We start from the raw sequence: 12,706 nt of genomic DNA, 5'->3' as shown, positions 1-12,706 counted from the left end.
CTAACGTAAACATTGTGCTTACATACCGATCTGACACAACATCATAACACTTACTCATGAAGCCATTAAAGATTTCAAAATAAGTTTTGCATCATGTGAGAGGTTCAGAGTGAACGGATATACAGTTCACTAATCGGTGATGGATGATGTGAGCTGATATTCATGAAGGTTGAAAAGATTTCCCATGTAGAGTTGATGCTGATGAGAGTTTTTGACCTTCAAACATTTCCCTAAAAATATCAACATTAAAAAAGTTAATTGTTCAGGGGGACAAGTACCTACTCTATGTCTTTTTGTTATCTGTGGAACAAGTTCGTGGCAATCTAATAGTTGCTGAGATAATTCAGTCTGGACCAAAATGGCAGACATCGCCATCCTTAGAGTCACACCACTAGTGGCCAGTAGATTACAGAAGATTACAGACATTATGTCAGTTGTTTTCTGAGCAGTGTCTCATCTATTATTATCTTGCTCTGCCATTCACTAAACACATAATTTTTTCTATGTCCTTTTTCTCTTTTGCAGCACTATGCTGAAGCCACCAACTACCAACCCCTGTAGAGATGTTCACCAGTTCGGACCAGACCCTCTCCCTCACACCCAGCCCCCAATCTCCATCCAGCTGTGGTAAAACAAGAGAGACACATGCCCAGTCCTCCCTGTCCCTCCCCGAGCCTGAGGCCTGGAAGCCCAGCCCCACTCCGCGTCACGGCCTCGCTCAGGGAGCTCGCTCCAGTTCCCTGCAGGTCCCTCATGCCGTCCCCGAGTACCTGGGGCTGCCACCTCGAGCGGCCAGCTGCGATGTGCCTTACGGTCATGATGAGGGCTCGTCTGATCAGGGCTCAGGATCTCTGAGCCCCCATGGTATGTTGCGGCGGCGTGGGGGACTCGTGGAGCAGAAGGACATCATCATGGCTCACCAGGCTCACAAAATCCAGAGCACGCCGCAGGCCCTCAGGAAGGAGTGGGAGTGAGTATAAAAGAATTTCTGAGGCGAAGGAGTCCTTTTAAATTGTACGTGTAAAGATGCTAAATCTCCATGGGGGAGGATGAAAGTGCCAGGGTAGAAGAAAACACATGCTGTATTGTAAATGCAGTGAAGGTTTTCAACCTCTTGAACCTGTCTTGTGGGTCCATTACAAAGGCATGCTGGGAAGTCAAAGAGAGTCAATAGACCTTTTTCGTGGCAGACATTCTGACTTGTCAAAGCAGAGAAAGCTCAGTTTTAACATTAATGTCGCAGTAAACCATGCATACTAAAAGACTGGAAATGGAATCCAGCCAACACATGTTTACATCTGTGCTTCTCCTTCTACGATGCGTCAAACAGTCGGTCATGACAATGTACGATAGGAGTGCGACAGCCTATAGCTTCAATAATATAATGAGCAGATACTGAGCACATTACTGTTTCTTTAAAGCTGCACTGATCAATATTTTGGGATTAAGTGGATATGTGTGAATGTGTCCTTCATATTGACCAGTCCACAGTTAATTACCACAAACTCTGCAGTTCCCTTTAGATTTACTGAGCAATCTAACGTACGCTTTGCTTCAGCAGTGGGCGTGATCCTCATAGCGACAACATCCAATCACAGTTTCCAGCTCGGGACATTGCTGACTTCTCAGCTAACATCCCATGCTAGCTGTCCATGTTGATTTTAATGTCAACCTGTGTTTGCATTAACACGTCATTGGCCCTTGACCTGCGCTTGAATAAACGCGACTTGATTGGTGGGTGCCTGCGTTACTGCTTGAAAAGTTGAGCTGGCAAAGCGAAGCAATGGAACCAAAGTGCAATTCGGCCTGATCCAGTGACCAGAATAATATTCTACCATGTTGGTTTGAGTCTGTTGAATGTAAAAGTTGCCAGGTTAAGTTCACAGGTTAGCCATAACAAATAATAAACCAAAAGCACTGATAGCATCTCTTGCAGGATGGAGTCTTTATTGCCCCAAGTGGTCAAAACATGTGTGACACAGCTTTAAAGAAAACAGGTTAAAGGTAACCTGTGGAGTTATTTGTAAACAAAGCAGCAGATTCAGAGTTTCTCACCAAACACATTGTGGTTCGTTGAGGTCTAATAAAAGCTTTAAATAGATTTTGTCTTGATAAAAACATTTGCTGAAGAACATTTTGGAAAAAGTTTTACATCCATGTTCATTTGTGAGCAATTTTCTTCTTCTCTGCCTTTGTTGGCTCGGTTCTACATACTTTGTTGTGTTACTACCACCGACTGTTGATCAGCCGAATATAGTGGAACCATCAAAACCAGGCCCCACTCCTAAAATCGTACTAGTAATGGTCAGAAACTCTGCAGGGGAGCATTGTTAACACAAGGGTTCAAATGATAAACCTTTACAGTATGAAACTCAACACTTTTAACTTGTTGCTTAGCTACAAAGTGCTTATTTCAAAGGGTGCTCCATACAAGCAGCATGCAGATACAGTGCTTTTGTCACAAGCATTGTTATTGTTCCACCAATGAATCACCAAATCCTTTCCCACTGCTTTCATCAGCTGATCTGATGGTTTTTTTTGTTTTTTTTGTTCCTGCCTGTGTAACATTGTTGGTTTACTGAAATCCGATGCCAGATAGCGTTATTAATGACGGAGCTGAGGGTGCTTGCTTGTGAACTTCTGAACTCCGGCGTCACATCGCTCTGAATATCTGCTTCCCACCACTTGAATGTGGAGTGGTACTCCATCAGCATGACCCCCCCAACCCACCAACCCTTCCTCCTCCTCCTCCTCCTCCTCATCTGTCCATCCATCCTCTGATTCCTCTTTACTCTACTGTACCTCCACCACCCACTACATGTCCACTTTACTGGTGTACTGTCATCCTCTCTTATGGCTTCCATCTTTTCCTCACCTATACAGTTACACATACAGCATTAATCTAACATGTACATGATTTACTTTTTTATCTTCAGCCTGTAAATGTCGTCACAATGAGCATCTGTAGCATATAATAAGCTGAAATATGAAAAATTTGACCAAACATTGAGCAAAACATTGATCTCAGAGTACTCCTGTACATGCAGTGTGGTTCTTTGTCCATTAGGGGATGCTAGGGACTCAAAGTAGAGGATCAGCAGGGAGGCAGCAGAGGATGCCTGTAGAGCTGCAGCAGAGTTTGGATATTTTTTAATTTGTCCTCAAAATGTTAAATGTATTTTAAGGTGACAAATTTAATATCTATGAAAAAATTATCAGACTTTAGGTTTGAGGTTCAGAAAAATCTAAAAATTACAATTCAGCATGATTGAAATTCTTTTTTTTTATATCACTCTCAAACTTTTCTTTGAGGGCCGTCTGTAGCTGCTCGACATTTGGAGCTTGTTCGGTTCCGGTTCAGACGATTGCTCTGAAAACCACAACCAGATGCAAATAGGTAACCTGGCACAGATCTTCTGTGCTATAAGCAGCAGTTATTGGTCGAATCAAACTCACATAACTCAGAACTAGAGGATGTCTGTTGCTAGGGAACAGAGAGAAAAATAAAATGCTAAAACCACTCCAGTCAGTGTTGGGTGAAAGCCTGTCTGCAATTATATAAATGCTCTTCAGAGTCCTGGCACAAAGTACACCCATTAACGTTTTAACTCACAGCGCGTGTCACCTGCAGCCTCGCTTCAGCTATCTTCTCCTGATGCTTGTGTTTCTAAAGATGTTGTTTCTTTTCTGCTGGACTAAGGACATTCAAATTCAAGCTGCTGTGCTCCACCACATCTGTTTTTCATAAATGTGCCCCTCTCGTACATCTAATCAGCTAATCATGACCCTTTCTGCTCGAGATCTGCTCCCTCAAAGTTTGCTCAGGCCGGGGAAAATTGATATGAGCCTGCTTGGTGTTTCTGCTGACAGTTTATACACAGCTATTTTCAGAAAGCCTTTGAGTAGGCAGCAGAACAAAAGCCGGACAAAAGCAAAACCCTTCTAAATCAGACTACATCTGGTCATCTGTGCGGTGCAGTGGGTCATCAGTGTGGTGACGGTGACGTAAAGTAGGAGATGTGTGATGACCTTGTGTGTGTGTGTGTGTGTGTGTGTGTGTGTTGGGAGAACCACATTTCTGTAGGAAGAGGTTGCTCCATTGTGCAACATGGCTTTTGTTGGCAGAAATGAAAAGAACGGAGCAGGAATGCAAGAGAGAGAGAGAGAGCTATGTCGCTATGGAAACAACAGCAAAGAGAGAGACGGAAAATATGAAACCGAATGTTTGCAGAGATGGACCAATATTTATGTTGAGTTTTTATTTTTAAGCGTTGTTATGTAAGACTGAATGAGAGATACCACTGCACAGACACTTGTGTTGACTCCCAGCAAACTGTACACATGACGTGCTAATTAAAAACCGGCTGCTATTTTTACATCCTCCACTCAATAGGTCATTGTAGCCTTTTTGTTGCTCTCCTGCTTTGCATGAAGTGACACTCCCGCCTGCTTCATGCACATTAGCAGAATCAGGGCTGAGTTTTTGGAGCTCGGTTTGGGACTTATTCATAGATCCTGTGAATTTTTTTTCCCTCCCGTCTCCCCCAGACTTCGACTTGTTTGCCAAGCATGAATTTGTCACTCTCTCTTGGATCGCAATCACAATCCCCCCCCCCCCCGTGTCTGAGTCCTCACTCACTGCCCGTCTGTGCGTCACATACCTGCACTAGTGGAGTCTAGTGACATTTTATGATCTGGACTGAAGCTGCAGTGGTGTTTTTTTAAATGTGACAAACAGCAGGTTAATGCATTTAAAAGAAACAAGCCCCCGCCCCCGGCTGAATGATGTCACGTCAGTGGGGGCTGAAGTGGTCATCCTCGGGAAAGCAGTGGGGAAGGGAGAGAGCAGCAGATGGAGCGAGAGAGCCCAGTTGCCTAATGAGGTCTCACTTGTGGCACCGAGTGAGAAAAAGACCCGGCTTTCTTCTCCTCTCCCTCAAAAAGGGAGCAGCCCTCAGATCTATTTCATGCTCTATTTTTACTCCTGACTTTTACTCCAATATTAGAACAATGGCCTAGTTTTAAATGTTTTAATAGTGCAAGTCTGTCTGGATTGATGGAAATGTAAAATATGACACTGACTGTGGAGGAAGTCAGTCGAACTCATACAGACGGAGCTAAAGGTTATTTCCTCTATTTTCTTGCCCTGTCTCCAACTTGTTGCCCCTTTCTGTGCACTATCCCTGCTTCTTTGATTTAGTGTTAAATGGATTTTTCACACCCCTTTATCATGCCACAGCACCCACAAACACCTTTATGTAATTGCTTTTTGAATCACATACCCACACAGCCTTCTGTATATAGGCTATATTGTCTTTTTTTATTTATTTTTTTAAGTGAAAAGGTATTTGTTCATCACCAGCAAACTCTAATTGCTATGGTAACAAAACACATGTCCCTCCTCTCCACCAGCTTTCATTCAGATGCATTTTCAAATCGCCATCGTGAAACGTTGTACAGTGGGAGGAGGGAGTGGGGGTTTGCCGCCGCTTATGCGTGATCATTTTTCCTCTCCCCCAGCAGGTGATGATAAGATTGTAAGATTCCTGCAATTGTCTCATGCAACATTTACGCACAGATCGGAGAAGAGGTTCGTGCGGGTTTTTTTTTTTTAAGAATCAGGTTCAGACGCGTTAAATGGGGCTTGTTTTTTCAAGTTTACCGGATCGAGAAGATGCGTAAAGTTTGCGAACACTTCCCTCGGATCTCTGCGTCTGTTGAGCGCGCGGTAGATATTGATGACGCTGCTGCCGGTTTGTCAGATCAGATCCAAACGAGCTTGGATGTTGATAGAAAATTGTGAGATAGGAACTCGGTGGATCTTCTTTATTTTTTATTTTTTGCCTGAGTATAGAAACGCGTGCGTAAAAGTTATCCAGAGCTGATTGTAAGGCGCAGTTAGACCGATGGGATAACAGAGATGCTGCTGAGTGTTTGCAGTCGTTTTCTTCCTGAAGTATAAGCCTGAGGCTGAATGATTTGATTCCCCTTGTGGATGTGGAGCGATACGAATCTGCAACTTTTTGGGGAGGAATCTTGGTGCTCGAAAAGCTGTGAGAGGATCGAAGGTGGACCATTTTACGCACAGATCCAAGAACATTTCTCATTATTTAGAAGTCTTCCTGTGGTGAAAACTGTCTAAAGCCGAGCGCCTCCTCGTCCTCGTCTCTTTGTAGGATGGCTCGGTTCGGAGACGAGTCCGCTCCCACCACGGTGGACTCCGGGGACGGGGACATGGAGCAAGGCGGGGACCCACAGGACCCGGCGGCGGTTCTCTCGGCTTCCATGAAACAAGCCAAGGCGCAGCGGGCCCAGACCATGGCTATGTACAACCCCGTCCCCCACCGGCAGAACTGCCTCACCGTCAACAGGTCGCTCTTCATCTTCGCAGAGGACAACATCATCAGGAAATACGCGAGGAGGATCATTGAGTGGCCATATCCTTTCCATGAAAAACACGAGTTATGTGTGTGCGCTTCATGGTCGTAAGTTACGCGCGTGTGTGTGTGTGTGTGTGTGTGTGTGTGTGTGTGTGTGTGTGTGTGTGTGTGTGTGTGTGTGTGTGTGTGTGCGTTTGTCAGTTCAGCACCATGGACAGCGACAGGCAGCATGTGACCAGTTGTTACTCCTGAATGTCTAAAGAAGTTCAATCTAAAGTGCATTTTCAGTATTGTGCATTATTTTTAATGTTTTTCAGGGTCTTTTCTGAAGCTGCTTTGCATCCTACTTGTTCACATCACCTATTTGCATAACCATGATTTTCCAGTCGTTGTTTAAATCAACATCTTCCTCAATATTTGACTCTACATGGTTGATTTGAATCTCTTCTGTAACTTGCCCTGGTTTTATTCATCGGCGGGCTCCATGTGCTCCGGTGCTGGCAGCAGACAGAGAGTTAGCATGTGGTGATCATTAGAAGCAGAGCTGCTCGCTGTGGGGGTGGCATGTAGGCACATCTCTTCTGCCTTAGTGCTCATTGGAATATGAACCCGGCCATGAGTAGGTGTCAGTTCAAATCCAGCAGGCAGCTCTCCTCTGCTTCCTGCTGCAGCATCGACTTCTTTCTATAGTGAACTTGCACTGAGCCAACAAAGATGATCAGGGAAGTTAATTTTTCAAAGCAAATCAATATACAGTGCAATCACGATCACTAATTTCATCCAAATCCAGCAGTGCTACTCATTTACCCAATTTATCATTTGTGGACTTGCAGACAAACTGTGTGCATGTTTCAATGTTTTCATAGCAAATATCAGCTCGATAACATCCCTCAGTTGCCATATCTACCCACTGCTCCTCCTGTCTTACACCCCCTCCAGTGCAGCATGCCAGTCTCCCACTGTTACCTAACCACAGGCTCTGCGGGTGTGTGGGAGTGGGGGCTACAGTGGTCAAGACTAGCTGGCCACTGGCAGCGCGGAAATGTGACTGCTGGTATCATGGAGGCAGAGGCATGTGGGAGAGAGCTGGGCAGTAGTGCTGCGGCGGATCGTGGGCTGTAAAAGCAACACATGTCAGAGTATCGACCGGGTGAGACCCAGATATTTGCAGAGTGTCCAGGCTCCGAGGCTGCAAGTTAAAAACCGATTCATATGAATTCATGGCAGTAGTCTTTGACTGTGTGTTGCTGCACAAAATCCATTGAAGGGTTTCAACAACTTTCACAACTTTAGCAGTTGCCTATTCTCTCCATCTCTGTACCAGCTTCCCTGTGAGTTATACTAACACAATGTGTGTAATGAAGCAGAAACAATGATAAATAATTGATTAATTAACAACAAATTATAGTTTGCAACTATTTAAATGTTCTGGTAGTTTCAAATAGATGTTTTTATTAAGCAGCTTACTTCACATACAGATGGAAATAAAACCGATCAGTCGTAGACCGAAAATTCATATTTTGAGAATCAGTTCAGCCACTTTTCAAAAAGAACGCTTAATAATTTATGACATTATTTGCTGCTTTTCTTGAGTCTTATAGATTATTGATTATACAAAATTGGATATTTAAAAGACGTCGCCTTTGGCATTAGGAACTTGTGTTTGAAGCTTTTTTTCGCTGTTTTAAACCTATGATGGACAAAGTGGCAAATCCATCAATAATGGAAGTGACCACAAGTTGTAGCCATGTTGCCTTGTGTATCTTATGCTATATCACATTCAGTCAATATGTAAAAACCATAGAAACAATCATATTGTTCTGAAACAAATGTAAGTCAATAGCTGTGGCAGGTTTAGAAAAATGAATAAAACAGCAGCACTCTGTGAAAGATGGTTAACAGCAGTGTGTGTGTGTTTTGTCCTAAACAGTCGAAAACACACACAATGCATAATAATCCGTTTGCATGGTAATGGGTTGTAATAGAGGTAACAGTGTGGAACATTTCTCATTTCCCACTTTCCATCGTTCTCTTTTCAACTGCCTTCAATGGCAGGAGAGTGGACTTGTCAATGTGAGGCAGTGTCGGTCCCAGAGGAACCATCAGAGCTCTCCTCTGTGAGTCAGTGACCCCGTTTCACTCGAGCCAGGAAAATTAATAACAGGGAGCAGCTGCCTCATGGGAACTCCGAGGGATTGAAAGTCACAAGCTCACACTAGTGTCAATGCACGTACACACACACACACACATACAGATGTTTCTATGAAGGTAAATAGTACGAAGAAGGTGGAGAAACCAGGCAGAAATAATGTAAAGTGTTCTGTACAGTTTAAAAATGACTTTAAATGGTTTTCACCCACAGAAAACATTCAGACACTTGTGTTCTGAACATAAAGTATAACGTCCCACTCTAATGATTAATTAATTAATACAAAATTATTATTCTTTTCACCCCGGTCAGTTTGTTTGTTTGTTAGTTGGTTTGTATGTTAGTTTGTTTGTTATAGTTCATGGATCTTGATGAAATCTGCCACGATTACAGAACTGATATCTGAGTGTGTGACATTTGGTGCAGTTTGATTTAAGGGGATGCTACATGGAAGTTTTTCATACAAGAACAAGAACATGGACGTATAGACCACATACTGTGTTGCCCACTGTGGACAGTGGAAGGAGCTCTGAGAACAGTTTAATGTAGTTTGTGTTGTAAGACCTGGCCGACCAAGGTGACTTCTCTTGCTCACTTCACTCTCTCTCTCTCTTTCCCTCTCTAACCTGCTCACTCTCTCTCTTTTCATGAAAAGCACTTTTAAAAAGCTGGTTGCCATGGATACTGCAATCTCTCTTACAGATTGCTTCCAGTGCCAGAGAATATGAGCCGTGCTATAATTCATTTGTCATGTCATCATTCATGCATCTATGTTTTTTCCTAAATCCACTGAAGCACACACGCACACACACACACACACACACACACACACACACACACACACACACACACACACACACACACACACACACACACACACACACTGCTTTGTATCCTTGATTTGTTATTTTGTGCCGCTTGTGATTTGCTAAAAGTTACTTTCCTTAACTCTGTCGCCTTTACACCATTCGAGTACATGATCCTGGCCACCATCACTGCCAACTGTGTCGTCCTGGCCTTGGAGCAGCACCTCCCAGGAGAGGATAAGACCCCCATGGCAAAAAAACTGGTGAGGACAGAATCTGTTTTTTATCACAACCTCAACACACAAGCAGGTTTTTGTGCCATTAAATGCAGAAATAGCAAATGTACAGTAAAGGGCAGAAAAATCTTCACAAAAAGATTTTGAATGGAGGACTTTTACTTGTATTTTAATTGTTTTTCACTTGGTAGAGTTTCTTTTACTTAGGTGAAGGATATATGGGTCATTGACGTGACGCCTATATTTTCTGTCCGACTGCATTTTCTTCTGTTAAAAAAAGGTTTAAATACATAAAGAAATACCATATATGTAGTGTCAAAATATCATGTGGTGCGACCGTCCGGGCTAACCCTAACCCAAATTTATTTTCTGCCATATTTGGCATGATTTCCAAAGTCTTTTGTAGTCCTGTACAAAATTGCAAAGCATTTGCATTTATATTTCCATCATAGTATACAAACAAACTTTGTCCGATGATGTCCATTTTATGAAATATCATGTGGTGCGACCATCAAGAAAGGACCAATTTGGGACTTTGATGTTGAAATCCATTCAAAGACAGGACGTTGCATCATAAACCATTTTGCCGAGGACCCATGGAAGCAGCAACAGGTTTGTAACTCTCTCTCAAATTTGAGCTGGTATGTAGTTGCCACATTTGGATATCATGTGGTATGACCTCAAAAAAACTATGAATTCTAAGTTATTTCTAAAAATGTATATTTGATTATAAATTTCAGTGACCTTTTGTGCTGCCCTACTTTGATTTCTTTCGGTGGCCAATTCTGTGGCTGTAGATTTTGACTGAACTAGAAAAATATCCTGTGGTGCGACCAAATGTGGTGCGACCATTGCAGAGTGTTTTACATGATAGATATATGTCCTAGATTGGGAGTTTTGGGGCTTTTTTATATTCAATTAATGATTTATATACATAAAGTACTTTATTTTAGTATTATTTGCAAAATATTTCTATGCAATTAGAGTATTTCTTTCTAATATTTCAGAAACAACGGTTTATGTTAAATTTTTGTACAATATCAGGAATAAATACCACCCCAAAAATGTAACATGTAATTTTATCTCGGTTATTATGAATTTATTAGTAATTTATTATTTATTTATGTGTTTATTTATTTATAACTGTTTAAATTTATTTTACCAGATGCCACTTCCAGAGAAATAAACAGCAGGGAGAGATTCCATATGCCAAGTCAAGTGAGTTGATGGAGAGAGAGATAAAGAATCAGAGAGAGAACTGGAGGGCTGCATCCAGAGTTTACAGAGAAAGTAAAACTATGGAAAACGCTGTGTTAGACCTTACGCCGCCATCTATGGAGAACATCCCACCAGCTCTGGTTGATGTAGATGTAGCACTTTCACACGTCAAGTTTGATGTTTGTTCACAACAATGTGTGCTGCGCTTAAATGTTCTTGATGAGATTTTTATTTTTAAAAATGTTTATGAAATGTTTGTGTTCATGAAAATTCTATGAAATTTTAATAAAATCTGGTTTAAGTCAAATTTCTGTATGGAATTTATTGTTTGTTGATCTTTTTAAACAATAGGAGGTTTTCATATCATTTGGAGCGACCACTCATCATGTGGTGCGACCAATAATACCAAGACCTGTATTAAATTTAAAGTAAAATATAAAATTTCTGTGGCTGAAATATTAATCACTGATACAGTATGCTTAAATGAATGGTATTTTTTTACATTTTTATAAATTTTATGCACTTTACCGGAAAAATAAGTCTGTTAACTACATTTAATAAGGGGACGGTGACATTATAGAACAAAAATATGAGATCATTATTTACAAAAACTCTAAAGAAATGCAACTACTTTGTTACTAATGACTTTATATTATTGAGAAATTGTAAAAAAAATGTAAGCATATTAAGGAAATTAATTAATTTTAAGGCCATGGCCAATTCATCTAGATGAAAAAACACTTAAATCAAATAATTTGAAATTTTTATATGATTTTATGTGTACACAACATTCCTAATGTTTGAATAATTATAATAGATATTCTTTTTTTTGTATTTTAAAATTGGCCTGTTGAAAATCCTTATACGTCATTGACCCATATGTACTTCTCCCATGACTGTATACCTCAGATATAAACTATCATGACATTGTGTGAATGTATTTTCAACTGCAGCACATACAAGTAAACATTGAGTCTATACTGGATCTAATGTTTGCACTCTGTGCAAAACACATCCGAGGTTATAATTGTAAGATTATGGCCCTATGGTTCATGGCTATAAGAATATTACTTTTTACATCAGCTACTCATCCCTATACAGCCTCTAACCTGTTGCTTTATTATTCCCACTTTCCACCCTGCTCCATTATTCCCACAGGAGAAGACAGAGCCATACTTTATTGGGATCTTCTGCTTCGAGGCGGGGATCAAGCTGGTGGCCCTCGGTTTTGTTTTCCATAAAGGTTCCTACCTGAGGAACGGCTGGAACGTCATGGACTTCATAGTCGTGCTCAGTGGGTGAGTGACATCAGTGGATCTCCCACACAGCCTGAATTTAAACATTGTCAACAGATTCCTGAAAAACATCATAGAAACCTTAGAGTTTAGAGACTGGTACAGAGCAATGCTCATCTAATTTAAGACTCAGGCACCAAATGACTTGCATGTCTTCTGAGTCTTCTGGGACAAACAAATTGTTATGAAAATATAAACCCGTATCTAATATCTGACCTAATACTGAATCACAACCAATTCTGAGCTCCTTCAAACTTCAAGGATAAAGGTGTGTGTGTGTGTGTGTGTGTGTGTGTGTGTGTGTGTGTGTGTGTGTGTGTGTGTGTGTGTGTGTGTGTGTGTGTGTGTGTGTGTGTGTGTGTGTGTGTGTGTGCCTCCTCTCTTTTAATTTTGAATTTGGTTGAACTCCATGATGAATTACAAACTCCACTGCTTGTATGAGAGAGTGGGGGAAAAAAAGTTTGAAATTATTGCTCAGCAACTGGTTCTGCAATTAATTTTGACAGCATTCATTTTCAGTTTACCACGCGGCAACTAGTGAACCAAATGATTAATTTCAGACGCTGATTGTCGAGTTATGTTGGCGCATTCATGCGTGCGACTCCGCTTGTGTCGACGTTCA

At 41.5% G+C, this 12,706-nt stretch overlaps 1 protein-coding gene across 9 annotated transcripts in view; it reads left to right on the top strand.

The window, feature by feature from the left end:
- Positions 1 to 12,706, top strand: part of LOC117778171 (voltage-dependent R-type calcium channel subunit alpha-1E-like) — a 49,952-nt gene that overhangs the window by 2,626 nt on the left and 34,620 nt on the right. For 7 of the 9 annotated variants that reach the window (XM_034613517.1, XM_034613525.1, XM_034613516.1 and 4 more), the window contains exons 2-5: positions 526 to 970; positions 6,177 to 6,437; positions 9,493 to 9,598; positions 11,948 to 12,087. In XM_034613517.1, coding sequence (XP_034469408.1) covers positions 564 to 970; positions 6,177 to 6,437; positions 9,493 to 9,598; positions 11,948 to 12,087 — 914 coding nt within the window. In that variant the 5' untranslated portion in view covers positions 526 to 563. The other 2 variants (XM_034613522.1, XM_034613521.1) reach the window with 2 other exon arrangements.

Source organism: Hippoglossus hippoglossus, chromosome 17, assembly GCF_009819705.1.
Source record: "Hippoglossus hippoglossus isolate fHipHip1 chromosome 17, fHipHip1.pri, whole genome shotgun sequence".
Classification (NCBI taxonomy): Eukaryota; Metazoa; Chordata; class Actinopteri; order Pleuronectiformes; family Pleuronectidae; genus Hippoglossus; species Hippoglossus hippoglossus.
This window is presented reverse-complemented; position numbering and strand designations above follow the sequence as displayed.